Source organism: Battus philenor, unplaced genomic scaffold, assembly GCF_028537555.1.
Source record: "Battus philenor isolate CCGP_79_NKW_IND1 unplaced genomic scaffold, ilBatPhil1.0.hap1 SCAF_11, whole genome shotgun sequence".
In the NCBI taxonomy this organism is placed as follows: domain Eukaryota; kingdom Metazoa; phylum Arthropoda; class Insecta; order Lepidoptera; family Papilionidae; genus Battus; species Battus philenor.
Window position 1 is genome coordinate 7,773,975 of NW_027181673.1, and position 16,529 is coordinate 7,790,503.

The 16,529-nt window shown below is 32.1% G+C and overlaps 1 protein-coding gene across 1 annotated transcript in view; it reads left to right on the top strand.

Moving 5' to 3' along the window:
- Nucleotides 1-16,529, top strand: part of Sema2a (Semaphorin 2a) — a 115,034-nt gene that overhangs the window by 63,725 nt on the left and 34,780 nt on the right. Inside the window, exons 2-5 of the mRNA XM_068771409.1 lie at nt 3,464-3,551; nt 4,359-4,410; nt 5,387-5,449; nt 10,804-10,911. Of these exons, the coding sequence (XP_068627510.1) occupies nt 3,464-3,551; nt 4,359-4,410; nt 5,387-5,449; nt 10,804-10,911 (311 nt within the window). The remainder of the gene's footprint in view (nt 1-3,463; nt 3,552-4,358; nt 4,411-5,386; nt 5,450-10,803; nt 10,912-16,529) is intronic.

Below are 16,529 nucleotides of genomic sequence, written 5' to 3' on the forward strand. Positions count from 1 at the left end.
AATGTTCAAAAATTTTTAAAGTGTGATCGTGTATTTAGAGTTCAATAACATTTCATTGGTCTAAAGCAATTTCGAAATTAACTTCAGAAGCACGTTCGTTCAAGAGGCATTTTAAAATAAATGCGTCTCTGTTTGCTAACGAATACAGATCAATTGATATTTCTATTTTTACCAAGACTTCAAACGAGCATTCTTATTTAAAATGAATACTAAATAAATAAAACATATTTTCAAATATAAAATGCTTCAGAAGTAATAAAAATTTATTTTACCGATCAAACATATTTTAACGTTAGTTAAAAAAAAGTTATTAGTCCTTCTCATTATTTAACCGTGATACAACTTTAGTCCGAAGACGCTAGATTCAGGCCGCTTCCAACCTATTGAATATTTTTGGTTGAAGCCTACGCCCAACAGTGGACATCTTACGGCTAAAATGACGATGATGAATCGCTTGATGATAATTTAATGGCATACATTGAGACTTCAATGGCGCACTGCGTATGATAAAAATAACCATAAAAAAAATTATGGTACTTTTCAGAATTTCTGTAATAAATCTACGAACATTAATTTAAATATATGTAATGAAACTTTAATTAGTCGTATAATAATTTTTATCGCAGCTTAGCGTGTGTTTAAGATAAGACTATAAAAAATATCCAAAGCTGTTTATACTAAAGATAACAGCAAAACTGTAAATAAAATCTCTTAAAGTGAAGTTATTGTCTATAAGGCCCAAAAATAACGAAAATTCAAAAGTTTTAAAGTAGAAGAAATCTCCTTCAGTTCCTATATTTTCGAACAAGCTCTGCATAGAGTAACATACAGTGACGTCTGACTTCGTGAAAAATGCATTCTATATAGACGTGAGACGCCATGCAAATAGAGAACACATTGAAAAGTCTTTCGCGCCAACTCCAAGCCGCGCTATGTCATGCAAGACGTTTGCGTTATAAAACTTCTTGGAATAAACACAAAGATCGTAAAAGTCCGTATTCACTAAAGTGTAGCAACATAGAATAGAGAAGTTAATTTGAAAAAAAAAGTCGGACGCTGTTTTAAATAGTATTTATCATAAATATAAAAGACTTTTAAATGTAAATGAATATATTAAACATTTAAAAAAGACACTGGCAATGTAATGGTTTTCTAGTTGTTAGATAATTAGGTGAAATACAAAATCATAGCAATTTTATTTTGCGTATATACTCTATACACTAAATTAAACTTTTATTAAACATCTATGTCAACACAAAGCTCTTGTGTCACATTCCCTATTTATAGACCAGAAAATGTAATAAGTGTATAATTGTTTATTTTACTTCATTTTATCGGTTTATGTTTCCATAAAACAAATAAATATTCTTCAAAAAAAAACAGACTTACCATATCTACATCGAGTATTTACAAAGAAATCACTATTTGTACATTAGCTAGTTGTTTCTGTAACATCGGTTCGTGAAGTTAGTTGGTAGAAAACTACCCATCGGTTTCGTGCGTGACTCAATCTCGAAAGTTTCCCTACTCTAGCCGTGGACACCCAAAACACTAAATGAGACACGCAACAGTATACGAGAACCCTAATTAAATGCCGAAAATTCAAACAAAAACGTTTTGGTCTTTGTTACAAAATACGTTTGTAAACCCGTATGATAACAACGGAAACATTCAAATAATTATCATGATTTTTTTAACTCTCTAATGATTACTTTTTGTAACACATATTTGTGTTTACTATATTAACAAATATGTAACAGATTTTTAATAAAGCCGAAGAAATTGAAATGATACTATAAATGAAAATAACAAAGCGTTTTAAAGACAAACACCAGCATCTTATATTCATTCACAGAACCCTGATATTAAGCTCAGTACAGTCATAGAAAACTCTTTGATATCTATTCTCAAATCATTGTTCGCAAGGCTCAACCGTATCTTGGAGTATGCGACCCCTATTCAACAAGCCTTTGATCTTTGTCATGTTTACGAAAAATCTTCTTTATCCCATGTCAATACGTACAATTTATTAGTGAAAATATTTCACGATCGACTTATGTTAAATCTGATTGACTAGTTGGGATATTATAATCTAATAATTTTGTTTTAGAGTAAGTGAGAACGTCTAAATATTATTAGGTATCTCCACTTCCTTTAAAATGAGTAATCTTTTTAAAAAAGAAAAATAAATTATATTGAATTCTATTTTAAACTCAAGATTTACATCAAGCTTCGTAGATATTTCACAATAACGAGTCCATTCTTCGTAATCTTAAAATAAAAACCAAGTATCTCACTCCTCCGCGTTCTGGCAGTTTTAGTTCTGAACTTCAATAGTCGACGGCAAACATCAGTATGGTCATAGTCCCAACAGTACCAACGTTGGGACCTTATTATACTAAATCCACCCGTCACTTGACACAAATCTTCATGCTGCGCTCTACAAAGACAAAAATAGGAACGGTGCTCTCAAAATTATAATGATGAAAATGACTCTGTGTCCAATGGACCACGATTATTCGAAATCCCGTTAAAATTGTGCTGCGAGTTTTATGTACACAGTAAGTAGTATCACCGTCAAAATAGTTACCCGTTTACATTAATAATGTATGAGCTGATAAAATAAATTACAGATACATGTTCACGAGATAAACGTCTTATATTTTCCGTTTTAGGTTTTAGTATCCGCACCAGTAATATTAATAATTATTTATGTTAAACTTACTAATGATCTATACACGTTTTATCCTTATCTTTCAACATTGAACCTTGTAAACGTTTTCCCAAACTCTTACTCTCCGACATTATCACTGTGGAAGAAGAAATCGGTAACTTCAAAGTTACCAATCTCTATCTTGCAACACACCATCGTGTATTCGAAACAGAGTTATGCTATTTTGCTAACTTGTAACGGTCATCTCGATCGAAACAATTGCTACGCGTTTGCCATAAAGCTTTGTCTTAGCTTTACCGTAGACTATCATACCATTTCAACTTACTACCATGTTCTAAGGCCATAAACAGATTGGCGAATTGAATATTACATGTTTGTTTACTAAATATTTATGTTTGTAGGACAAATTATTTTGAATCGAGTAATTAAAGGACAGATTAAAATTCAGTTTATAAATTCAAATTATCTTCGTTCAAAAGTGCATGTAAATGCTTACTTTTATAGAATGTCTTTAAAGTCAATGTAAATCATTTTAAATACCATATATTTGACATTAACTCTATGTAACAATAAGAAATGATATACTTAAAATACTTTAATTAATTATCGCTAGATTTTTGCAAAATAATTTAGATTTGTGTACATTTATTTATAGATACGAAAAGAGTTTATTCTGTATAAAGGATTGAAGAAAATTATGTTAGATAAATTATTGTAATATATATTCTAAGCAATATTGTACTATTTCTTAACAAAAGCTGTACTAAATTTAATTTTCTTTCGTTACAGATCATGTTCGAGAATTTTCTTGCGGTCCTCTCTACTACAGAACATTCTTTATGGATTCGAAACGAGACGCTCTTTATGTCGGGGCTATGTAAGTACAATCAATTACTTTTGTATATTCAATATAAATAACGTCATTTCAATCCAATTAATGAAATGGTTAACATTTTTTCGAGATAATTATACAAAATAATTAACTGTATCATAAACATCTTTAACTCTGTATAATATTCACCGGACGGAGTTATTACCATAAATTTATCATCATTGCTTAATGTAGTTTTCTTCCTTTTAAATTCTTAATAGACTTGACATATCTTTAGAGTGATACAAGGCGGGCAATGATTCCTATTTAATCTGTGATCTGGTATGTTTCTCGGACCATGTTTGCAGAAAACCTGGCTGAAAAGAGATTGTGACAACATTTCAAATAACCGACCAACAAAAAAATAAAAATTAAAAATAAGTACATAAATCCTTGTTGGTACACTTTTATGAAAAATTTGCGCATGTAAACATATCGGAAAAGCGCGGTTGAAAGGTCAACGTATTAACTCCGTCCGGCTACTAATCGGACAAAAAAGAATTTGAGTCGTAAAATTACATTTTACATTAACAGGGCCGTCTTAACGTTCTGAAAGGTGTGTTAATATTAAAAGGATTAAATTCAAGTTTATGTCTAGTGAGTCAGCGGAGTTGTATTCGACAATAAGGCTACTACTACATTTGAGGCAATAAAACGATCATTTCATTACAATTTCCACGCGACATTGTTACACGCCCACAATTACATCATAAACTAAAGTTCTAAGTAAATTGGTATAGCTTTTCATAGCTCATTATCATACTTAATATTATCGTTTTACGTTAGATAATTTAACGTATTGTTTCATTTCAGGGACCGACTGTTTCGTCTTAATATGAACAATATAAGTGCATCACATTGCGACGTAAGTATGCAATACATTTTTTTTTATTTACTCATATCATATCATCTTAATTAAAACTGCTGATTCTCATATGGGAAATTTAAAACTAAAATGTGTGACATTTGAGTTTGGAATTCCAATTTCAAATTTATTTCAAATCAATGATGCTACCGTAACTGCTGCACCGGGCCTGACATGTAGAGTATCGGTCGCTCTAATCTATTAGTCCGCTGTCAACGCTCGCAGCGGCGGAGCTCATGCTCTCTTCCCCTCCCCCCACTGTCCCGCGATTTCCTATGGCACGGTACAGCGGTTTAGGTAACATTTACAATACAATTTTGTAACTATTAACGAAATTAGGTATTCATTTGTTTCTGCATACCATAATTATGTTCTGGTTTCGTTCAACCTACATTTTTTTCAAGTATTATCACTATACTCGGAATTCTGATAAATTTTGAAACGATCAATCAAAATTGACTACAATGAATTTATAAAATCTGTCTCATATAATTATTATTAAGAAAACGGATCACCAAATTTTCCATAAAACGGAAGAAGTGCGCCATTGAAAGTGATAGATTTATGCGTATATTACATCTATCAAATAAATGCTTAATTATTAAATAAATAATTGCGTAGTCCTTTCTGTGGTTATGAATGTTGTAAAGTACTCAACAAAGGATACTTAAAAGTAATGTATACCGCAAAATAATTCATTGAAAATTAGTTTTCAATAACCGTGATATAGACTGTGATTGTGAAATAATAATACTTCCACAAAAAACGTTTGATAATTTTACTTTCTAAGGATCAACCAAGATGGCCAAAAAACATGGTTAGATTGAATGAACACTGAATGAAATAATAGGGAAAATTATGAACAAGGCCAAAAAATTCAGTCCTAATATAATAATGACCACAAATAAACCTACTACGCTTTTTTATTTTAAGAAACACAATTCAAAAACTTTAATCGATCTAATCTTTTCCACAGAGAGATTCCATTAACTTGGAACCCAGCAACGTAGCTCAATGTGTGTCCAAAGGAAAATCAGAGGTAAGTTTATAATCGTTTTTATATCGTAACCTAAAACGTTAATTAAAGATTTTATTTCAGTGTGTATGTGTTATTTATTCATGATCTAAACTTAACCCCCTAAGATGTCACGTGAAATTTGCATATAAGTGTTTTTGAAAAAAAAGAAAACTCTCAAATGTTTCCTTATAAAATTAGTAACTTCTTTATAGGCAATTATATACGGTATTACAATGGTAGTGTAGTATATGTATATATATACATATTTATAGACATACATATATATATATATATATATGTGTATCATGTAAAAAGGTTCATTAAACAAAAACTTGTATAATACTTTGATAGTGTAAGCAGTTTTAAGTTGGATTAGCTTAGGAATGAAAAATAACCACAAAAAACGCCTGTTGTGGGCTCTTCTCAGATCCAGGCGCGTTAAAAACCATCTTAGTTTTAAATTAAAGAATTCCATTACAGGGAACCTCAATCTGATTATGAATAATTGTGTGAAAATATGAATATATCAATAAAAATAAATAGAAATATATCTACAATGTTTCAGTCATGTTCGTTAAAGTCATATTAATTATAATGAGGCCATTATAGGGTCATAAACATCGGCAACAGGCAATAAATCAAACGTAACATGGACGCCGTAGTCCAAGACTTACCTCCCGCGCGGAATCGCATGCGAGTAGCACTATTTCCATCAAGGGTTAATCCCATTTTTAACAGTGAGAGGCGGGCGGCGAGCATATTTCATAGCGGGAAGCTTTAAGCCGCGCTCCACTCGCTATATTAAGGCCGTTAATTTTGATTTACAATCCCGGCGTAAAAGCAATATTTGTTTTATTTCCCGGTTACACTCCGTCTCGTGAGATCGGAACGACGATTATTGTGCCGCTTTTCGCGTCCCGCTAATTCGATAATATTTGCGGCGCTCCCGATTCTGTCCTTGAGTGCTTTCCTATTATTTATTGCGGACACTATTTCTTATTTGACAAAGCGGTATTCCTTTGTTTCTTTGCTCAAAAGAATTCTTTGTTCTTTAATAGAATTTATTTTTAACTCAATGTGTACTTTTCTATCGCTTATTATGTTTCTTCATAGACAATATTTTATTCAACATCATCATCATTCCATCCGTAAGACATTCAGTACTTCGGCCTCCCCTATAGATTCCCATCTCGTGAATGGACGTCTTGAGCTGCGTTTGCCAATCTGTGCTCCAGAACCTTATAATTTATTAGTAATAAATAATGTGATTCAATTATTTCAGTGTTATTATTTCATTATATAACGAAATTTTGCTTTCGTCTCTCTTCCAACAAAGTCGGTAAAGCAATTACGCTTTCGTGCTACTCGTAGTACCATAGCATACAATAAGAAAGATATAAAGTTCCCAACACGGAATATCTCCTGCGTAATATCTCATGCGAAATGAACGTAAACTCTGAGTAAGTAGTAAAACCTTTTTGACAGTCAACAAGGTGGCCACATAAAAGGCAAAAACTCAGTACAACCGAACTCACAATTTTACCGCAATAATTGAACATCCCGAAAACACATAAACCACTCAGGTCAAACTTTCGTAGTAACCATGCAAGTACCGCAATATACCACATGCTACAAACTCAAACTCTTCTGAACACAAAAAAAAGTAAATTTGTTTTATTAGTATCAAAGAAAGACATAAAAAAGAAATGTACCCCTCTCTATCACCTCGATCGTAGAACGGCTACTCGTGAAAGCTATAATCAAAGTTTCTCACTGTCGGCGAGTTTTCCTTTCTCTAAACATGATGTCGTTACACGAAAAAGGCTGGGAAATGCCGACGGCGAAATTCCGAAGGACCGCTACGGACTCAGCTTTCGCCTTGTTGTTTTAAGCTCGGAGCTCTTTGTGACGCTATTAAGGGAAAAATCACTAGGTAAATCACAGAACTTTAGATTTTAAGATCCAGTAAAACGCTCGACTTATTCTCCAATTTTACCACATGAGCGCGCACTTTTTATCGCACTTCCTTAACTGGTGAGACTTCGTTGTGAAGCGGGGTTCTTTTATAAAACGAGATTTAACTGTGTGATATAATCAGAAAGTAAATTCTAATATAATTACTGTCTGTAATAATTAAGTTTTGTGATCAATTTTCAACTCTTTGTAAGTACATCTTCTGAAAGTAAATAGAGTTAATTACAAAGGCTTTTCAATGCTGAAGATGAGATGTAAATTAATGTTCCTAAATACAATACAAGTGCCATTACGATAGATTACGTCCGTTGTTCCCAGCAAGTGTCGTGGTAAAAAAACGAGAAAAAGAAAATCCTGCCGTAAATCTTCTTACGTAAAGTGGCGAATAATTAACGAAATGGACCAATCGAAAGCATTAGTTCCGAGTGAAGTTATGCGAACGCTCTCGGCTAAGTGCCGTTAAAAGAAACTTAGACGTGAGCTTGATTGTTCTTCTGCTTAATTCTGATTGTTTCTGAGCGCAAAACAGTTCACGTCCGCACAATCGCAAAACGTTCCAAGTATATTAATCCGATAATTACTTTAGAACAATCTCTTGGTAAGTTACCGATGCGGGACTGGACCAAAGAGAAGAAATAATGAACAAGTTTTATGTAAAGAAACAAAGAATCATTACTACAATGGTATTTACTAAAGTAAATTGTGCTTTTCAGTTACTATTACTTTTACATTAATGATTTATTTTTTGATTATTTTAAAGTCTCATCTACAACTGTTTAAGAACATCAATCTTTTAGAAGCTTGTTTTACATCCACACAATACAAATAAAAAACAAACAAAAAGTAAATAATAACAAAATTTGAAAGCAAATTATTCACGTGTAAGTCATTCCAAAATCTTTTAACGTTATTTACCAATGCTGTCAAAGTCCACTACATCGCTAACGCTGTTTATGCCTGGGTAGTCTGGATATTAGTGAATTTGCGCCTAGAACCGTTTTTGAAAGAGAGGACGGTTAGGAGAGATTTTATTGCAAGGACCGCGGGAAGAAGCAATTAATTATATCTCTATATATATCCAGTTTATAAAGAAATTGTGCATCATTGAAGTTATTTCGGTAGGATACTAAAAAAATAATTATTTCTCCACTTTCACATTCATTATGTAGAGTCAATAGAACTCTAAACCGATTAAACTAAACAAACCACATAAAACAGAACTACACTTACGAATGATCCGACTCAACGTACTAGTCGCCACAAAGCGATATCCTTTCCACTTGTATATTTTGTCCATTTGAAAATCTGACAGAGTATCAGCACAATAGTTCTGTGCCCAGTCGGCTTTCCTCGTGACGTCGAGAAAATTAGTTTCAATCTACCGTCCGACCGCAGACGCCGAGCGCCAATCTGTAAACACAGTATATATTTCGCTCCGGACTTTTAAATTTTGTGTTTTGTGTATTGCCAATTTCATTTTCAATAACAAAGTTATTGTTTGCTTTTAAAAACTGTTCTTATAACACTTTGATTATCTGACAAAAAATACAAATCATTGCTGTTCGCTTTTGGTTTATAACTTCTAATATATTGTTATCTTATAACAATATATTGCTTATAGGATAAGAAATACTGTCTATATATTATGTACCGTGTGTTAAAAATATTTTCGAAAAATATGAAATATTAGCGGCAGAATGTATTGGTAGTTAATCAGTCATATTGTTATATTTACGAAAACATATTGATTCATAAAAATGTAATATTTTAATCCTGAGAGTACCTCTAATTACATTATAACCTCGGATTTAAGGTTGCCATGATTCTAAGAGTCACGTCAATAACATTGCGGTGCTTTACAGAAATAATAAACATTGAGTCTGTTATCATCAATTTATGAGAAACTTTAATGTTACTATAATGTTCATGTTCATGAAAGAGGTAGGACCAAAACTGATTTTATTTAAAGCATTAAGTAATGTTAGGCATGCCAATTCGTTTATAATCTAAATCATTGATAGCTGAAGAAAATGTTTTTATTTTAATGTGTATATTTTTAGTAAAATATGATAAAAAGTTATAAAGGTTAATATTAATTCTATTTGTAACTGTACAGAATTCGATAAATATATTTTTCACGTTATTTGTGAACTACATATGATAAAATGTAACTTTATTACGTTCTTTAGCTTTACTGTTGATTTTGAATATACATGTGCTAATTTTAAATATTTTAAATATTTAAACATTCGAGCTAGAAAATGAATCATTACGTAAACGAAATTTATTTCCCAGTTGCCAAATTCCTAAAAGCAAAAGAAGAGGACGTGCGCCAGACGTACAAATAATAACCTCAGACAATCCACAAGTCATTACCATTCCATCGAGCGATCGAACTTTTAATTGCACAATTAAGTTCACACGTGCGTAAAGTTTCCGTAAAAACCAATCCAGACATATTTGTGAAAGATGCAACACTGATGAACTGAAATAAAGTGGAGCCTTTCATTTTGAGCGACGTTTTATTCACTAAAACGAACAACGCATATTCTGTCGTTTGGAATATTAATGTCCCGTTCAATATTTATGTTGGACGCAAATTTGCATAATCACAGGCCGTGGACACGCGCACATGCTCACACACAGATACATGCGCTCACACACACGCTTTCTCTTCAACGAATTACTATTATGCCAATAAAATTTGCGCCGGCGAGCAATTGCACATTGGATTTCTTCATTGCCTGTCCATTTATTTCACAATGCGTTTTAAGTGTGTATTATATTATACTTTTATTAATATAAAAATATAATAACCTTTCGTTAATTAATATTTATCTCTAAATATAAAACCAGTTGGTTAAGTAATTACTTAACGGCTAAAATTTTACAAGCTACGAAGAAAAAGTGATAACATTTTATAAAAATTATTAATTATAGTTTTTAGCGTAGCTTTAGTTTCAATAACTAACCTTTCTCTAGGATCCATAAGATAAGTGACTATAATGTAATCAAATCAAATAATTTATTCGCAGAATACAGGCTACGTGCATTTTATAAGTGTTATATTATGTATGTAGTCTCGTTATATTCTACTTTATCTTGTCTCGTCTCAACGTGGTGGTTTCCATAACCAAGCAACACTGCGCTCTTTTTGTTTTTTCACCATCATTTCAGTCACAGGACGTCCAATGCTAGATTGCTATGATGCAAGATGCTAGATTTTCAATCACTTCAGTTTTGATTGCCTTAATAAGATCGTATGTCCCACCTTGTGAGCGTACGTCCTTCGCTACACTTTCTGAATTTTAAAAAAGTACTAAAGCAAAAAAAACTCTTTATTATTTTAACAAATTATCTTTTTTTAATATAACAGTTTTTAATGAGAATTTCCTTTACAGCACTTCGATTGTCGAAACCACGTTCGAGTAATTCAGCCCATGGGGGACGGGTCGCGGCTTTACGTCTGCGGTACCAATGCGCACAGCCCAAAGGACTGGGTTTTATATGTAAGTAGATTCTTATTGATTTTGTTGTAGCGGAAGTGTACTTTGTTTTATTTACCCTAAAAATTATTTTGTAAAAATGTTAAGTTATTGATTTTAAAAAGGGTTAAAAAAATAAGGGTTGGTAATTAAAATGAAAAATCACCGTCAATACAGCTGTTGAACGTCGACTTCGTTGAGACCATACCATGACTATAGAATTCGAAAAAGACCGGTTGAAATTGGCCTGCGTCTATCGTCTTCGGAAGACCTTAAGAAGGTTGTGGATCATATTGTGGGGGTCCTACGGTTTGCTTGCTGACCCGTGATCTCCATATGTATAATGATACACAATTATCAAAAACGAAATTTTTAGACAAATACACAATTTAATACCCCTTTATTGAACAAGATAGAAAATATATACACGGTTGCATAATAGTAAATAAAACGTATAATGGGTCTTATCACACGAGTCCATATCTTCCGGACAGCCATAGTATGAAAATAGAAAAGGGATAAAAGGGAGGGATAATGCGTGTCGTTAATGTGTGCATATACACAAAACATACATATAAATAAATATACGTACATAAATATCCACTTACATAGATCTTAATAAATACAGTATGATGCATAATTATAAATACAGCAATAAATAAAAACACCAAACGCTTAGAAAGGCAAAACCGAATAAATGGATAACTAATCATATATAGGAAAATATAATATAAACAAAATCGTATTCAGTCGACGTAAATTATTGTACGCAGCTGCATCACAGCTAAGAATAATAAATAGTGACTAAAAAGATATAATATGGATGGAAAAGTGCATAAACTTACCAGTAAAAAAAACATAAAGGCATAGTAATTGTTTTCATTAAGCTTAGCTTGTAATAGATATTACGTTTTTTTTTTGGACAATCACCAGTAATTTCAACAGTTTTCAATTTATGAATAATTAGAGAACAAATCGTGTATATATCGAATTTTTGTAAAAACATAAATATTTTTACCTGGAATGCATTCCTACGTAGGTACTGTAACTTCGCGACGGGGACCGCGACGAATTTCACGGCCTCTGATTTCAAATGACGTCGTAAGACGAGTACAGATTTTTCCTCGCTGCAAAAGAAATTTCTAACCGAACGACTCCGCAAGTGACAATTTCATAATAAATATATTCCACCACAGTAAATACGTCGGATTTAAAAATTGAATGTTAAATTCGCCGAGAAAGCGCTGACCACTACAGACGCGATGGAGAGTGCTCCAAACGTCGATAAGGCGGGTTATTTTCATGAAATAATTTTTTAAAACTCATAAAACTGCTTCAACAATAGGTATCGAAAGCAGACCGCAATAAATTTGCCGTGCCCTGTTCACCTCGCTATCCCTGCACTTGACTTTCATATAATTTTATGATGTATCGGGGCGTTTTGACCCTTCACACGTTTTTATGTATCATACCTTAGAAATATATTTATCAACGTTTACGAAAATATTTTTTAAATTTCCTTTTTATGAAATGCATTGGTTGAGTTTGAACTTAAAATGAAATATATGCTTGAGTAGAATTCTGTTCGACGCTTGGTACTTCATGATGCGCGTTCAATGGGCGATAAAATGTATTTAAATGACGTTGACAGGCAAGCGGATAAATTTTATGATTTGAGTTAAAACACGACCATCATAATTTTATTTTATAACATTAGAACAAACACCTAGTTAAATAACTTCTTTGAAATCTTCTACAATACTGTTTCTACAATAACAGATGGCACATTTTTGACACAGTATGGCATCGACTAACATCAAAATATGTGTGTACATATAAAAGTTATCGTACAAGAAAGACAACTTGCAAAGCATGTTTACTAACAACATCATTACCTAATAAGTGCTATATTAAAACGACGTTTATCAATACGAGATTTTTAATGAATTTAATAACCATTTCAAGAAAGTGTCCTTGATTAATTTTGTTAGAAGTCCAGATTTAAGAGTAAGAATTAAATTTGTGAAAAATGTTTTTCACTATAAGATTGTGTGATCATTGTTATCGTAGAGAGTTGTTCGTCTAGAATAATTTTGTATTTTTTAAACTTTCAACATCATAAACATCCCAAAACCCAAAGGTGTTTGAAAGTTTGGCTCAATCATAAATAATTTGCAACTCTGTTTAAAACCCTAACATAAAATTTGTGGCAGGAGTAATGCGTTCGCTCCCTCCGGAGGGTAAGGGCACGTCAGTTTCAAAAATTGAGTGAAATCACATGTACGCAATTGATAGGGCGAATAATACTGCCCGTGGACGCACCGAACTGATAGAAAATCGACCCAACAATTCATATTTGTTGCAACCGCCAATTTATATCTGCTCTGTTACAAATGGCCGTGCGCTATTGGACGAGTATTGAAGACAAATGACAAAAGCTATCGGCTCCCCGTCACTTGACTTCGACTATTTCTATATTTTTATCGCGCTTAAAGTGCCGGACAGTTTTTCTTCTTTTGGCCTTTATTTGTAATTTTTTTTGTGTGGAAGGCTTAGAACATATGCACAAAATAATAGAGTAAATAAATTATATGCCCATTACAAGTCTTCACTTACAGATTTATATTACTTTACAAATAGAAAGTGAAGTAAATTTATAGACGTTCCTGAAAAAATGTTGGATTGGATACCTTCTCACGGAGAGAAATATTGAAGATATGTGTCGCTCCGCCTGCAGAGGCTATTAAAATTATTGTTTACTGGAATTTAATTAATACTTTTGCAATTTATCCAAATGTTTTTGTTGGTAAATAAACTTGAAGAGATAATGGAGATTTATGCAATTCCACTAAAACATATTTTTTTAATATCTTAAGATATTGCAATAGCGACCACGGACTGGTAAACGCAATGTATGATGTCCACCCACAACGAGGACCAATGACTTCTCTAAAGTCGTCGGGAAACTTTGGATGCTGGTCGCTTTAAACTGTTCTTATTGAAACGGGTGGCCTATGTCCAGCATTAGTCATCCTTCGGCTGAATTAATGATGATGATGAAAATAATTTAAGCTACAAATTTTATTCACTTTAAACTACAAGTAGTTTAAAGTGAATAAAGTTTGTAATTTTTCAAAACGTTTATTATTTGAAGAACTCGTAGAAAACTGTTGAAAACAACATTAAATATACAAATGCAAAAATGTTTAAATCGAACGTATTATATTGAAAATTCAAAGCGCGAGTAAAAATCAGTGAAATCTAAATAATTGTTATACAAATAAAGACAATCAAAAAAAGTCTGATTAAATATGCAAAACAAACAGACGCATGAGCCGTTTGTTGCCGATTACAGAGCAATAACAATAGAACAATTTGTATAGCAAGCAGATTTAAAACACATAGCATTTATCTTGTTCGAATAAAACGCGATAAGCCCCGCTTATTGATTGTTCCCATTTAAATTGAAAACGTGGAATCTGTTCCTCGTCACAGGAATCAAATGAGTTGAAACAATAAAACATGGTACACTTCTGCCGTAGGTTGAGGGGTGTAAATGATGTATTAATATAATATATTAAAATATATTGTCACTGTTGCAGACTTAAATTGAATTAAATTCATAATAATATAAATTGAGTAATATTGATACATAAGACATATCACAATAATTCCAACCCATAACACACCTCCATAGATTTTCGTCCTCGCAGCGACTATATACCCAACATTTTCTGATAACCTTAACAAGAACACCTGTTCACCTTGTGGGTGGACATTGTTCGCTACAATTGACGGTCCGTATTCACTCCACTATCTTAAGAGCCCAGCGGTCTTCTGTTCTGTGGCGTGAACATGCCAACCGAATGATATATGTCTACCCTTTTTGAAACCATAAAAATTTAAAATAATCATGAACCATTTATAACAGCTATAAGTAAAAATTGTAAACTTGGACTCTATATTTGCCTCATTAGTAGTCTGAAGTTTTTATTTTATATTGACCGCAGAGGACTGTTGAAAAGATTAACGCGCAAAATTGAATAAGTACCATTAATTTTTTTTAATTATTTATCACTGCCTTAACCACGAACGTGAAATCCACTTAAATCAAGTAAACATTTTAATATGAATATATGTTACGACTCTTACGTACTAAAAGCGACTTTATAGGCTGGAGTTTGTAGGGTGTCTTACAAGAATGTTCACGTCATTATCGTAATTATGGTGAAAACTCGACGCCAGGGCGGCGCAGTTGAGTGCACTTTGCAAAATCACTTTATAAGCCATGCAGTGCCGCATTCAGCAACCACGCTGATGTTATATAACCATTTTTGTGTGAGACTTCATGCCCCTCGTTAAACTTAATAGAAACTATATCTTACCTACTAAGAATTAAGCACTTGTAATTTACTCACAATTTTTTTTTACCTTTTCTCGCTTTATTTTCCATAAAAAGCTCATTTTATTTTTAATTTCCTTTTTTAAAATAAATATATTAAAATAAAACGGTACAGTTCTCTTACTTTGAGTTTAGAGGAATTCAAAATAGTCTTAAGGTTAACGAAGGATTTAAATTAATTTTAAATGGAAATAAGAAAACTGACGCATCTAATAGGGCAGTACTCGACTGCAATTACTTTAAAACTATTAATTTGTACGTGTTAAGCTTAGCTAACTTTGGGGATGTGTAGAACACAAGTACTTAATTGTGTTTTAAAAATCTAAACGTTATAACATGTCATGAATTAAGGTGGTCAAATTGGAGTCTTTAAATCAATATTACTTTATTTTCAACCAAAACATTAATTTCTTCTGACATTAACACCGAAAAAGGTTTTCTGTTTAAATTCGTGTCAATCGTTCCTTTCATTAAAAAGAATTTTATAATATAAAGTATAAATAAAAATAAAGTGATGATTTTACTACAATGAGCCTCGTTATAAAAACAGCTGCAAGTGTTTTGTATAATCGATATCAGAGCAACAAAATATAAACGAATCATTTATTGTCTGATATTATTATTTACTCGTATAATTATATTTTATTAATTTTGATGATTTTTTTAAATAATCTGCTTTCTTATCTGAGGGAATATGTATTTAGTAGTGTTATTATTTATATTTTCCCATTATTTTGGTCATTATGTCATTGCATATTTTCTTTAATTAAATTAATCAATTTAAAAAAATATCTTGTTGAAAATATTGTAGCCAGAAAATTTTAATTCTTTAGAACGTAATTTCAATGTAATGTCGGTGTTTATAGAAGGAGCAAGTCGCAGTGTTTATGGGTACTGAAAACGTGCTCATAATTCACGTGGCACCGCTGCTAGTGCACAGGTGCTTTATCTGCCCCATTCAAAATTAGGAGCCAATACTGTCTACGCTTTGTTGTTACTGACATTCGTTTTGCAATACACCTATCTACCATGGGAGTTTAAACAAAGTTAAAGTTAAAATCTTGTGTATTTATTGATTATTTAAAACAAGCTACTCTAATAGACCTCGTAGTATAAAAAGTTTTTTGTTTGTCAAAGACTAATAAAAAAATAAAGAAATTCTACGTATTTTAGAGTTATCGCCTTATTTATAGATTTAATCTCTTATCAAATTAACACCGATTGCTTAAAAAAAATTAAG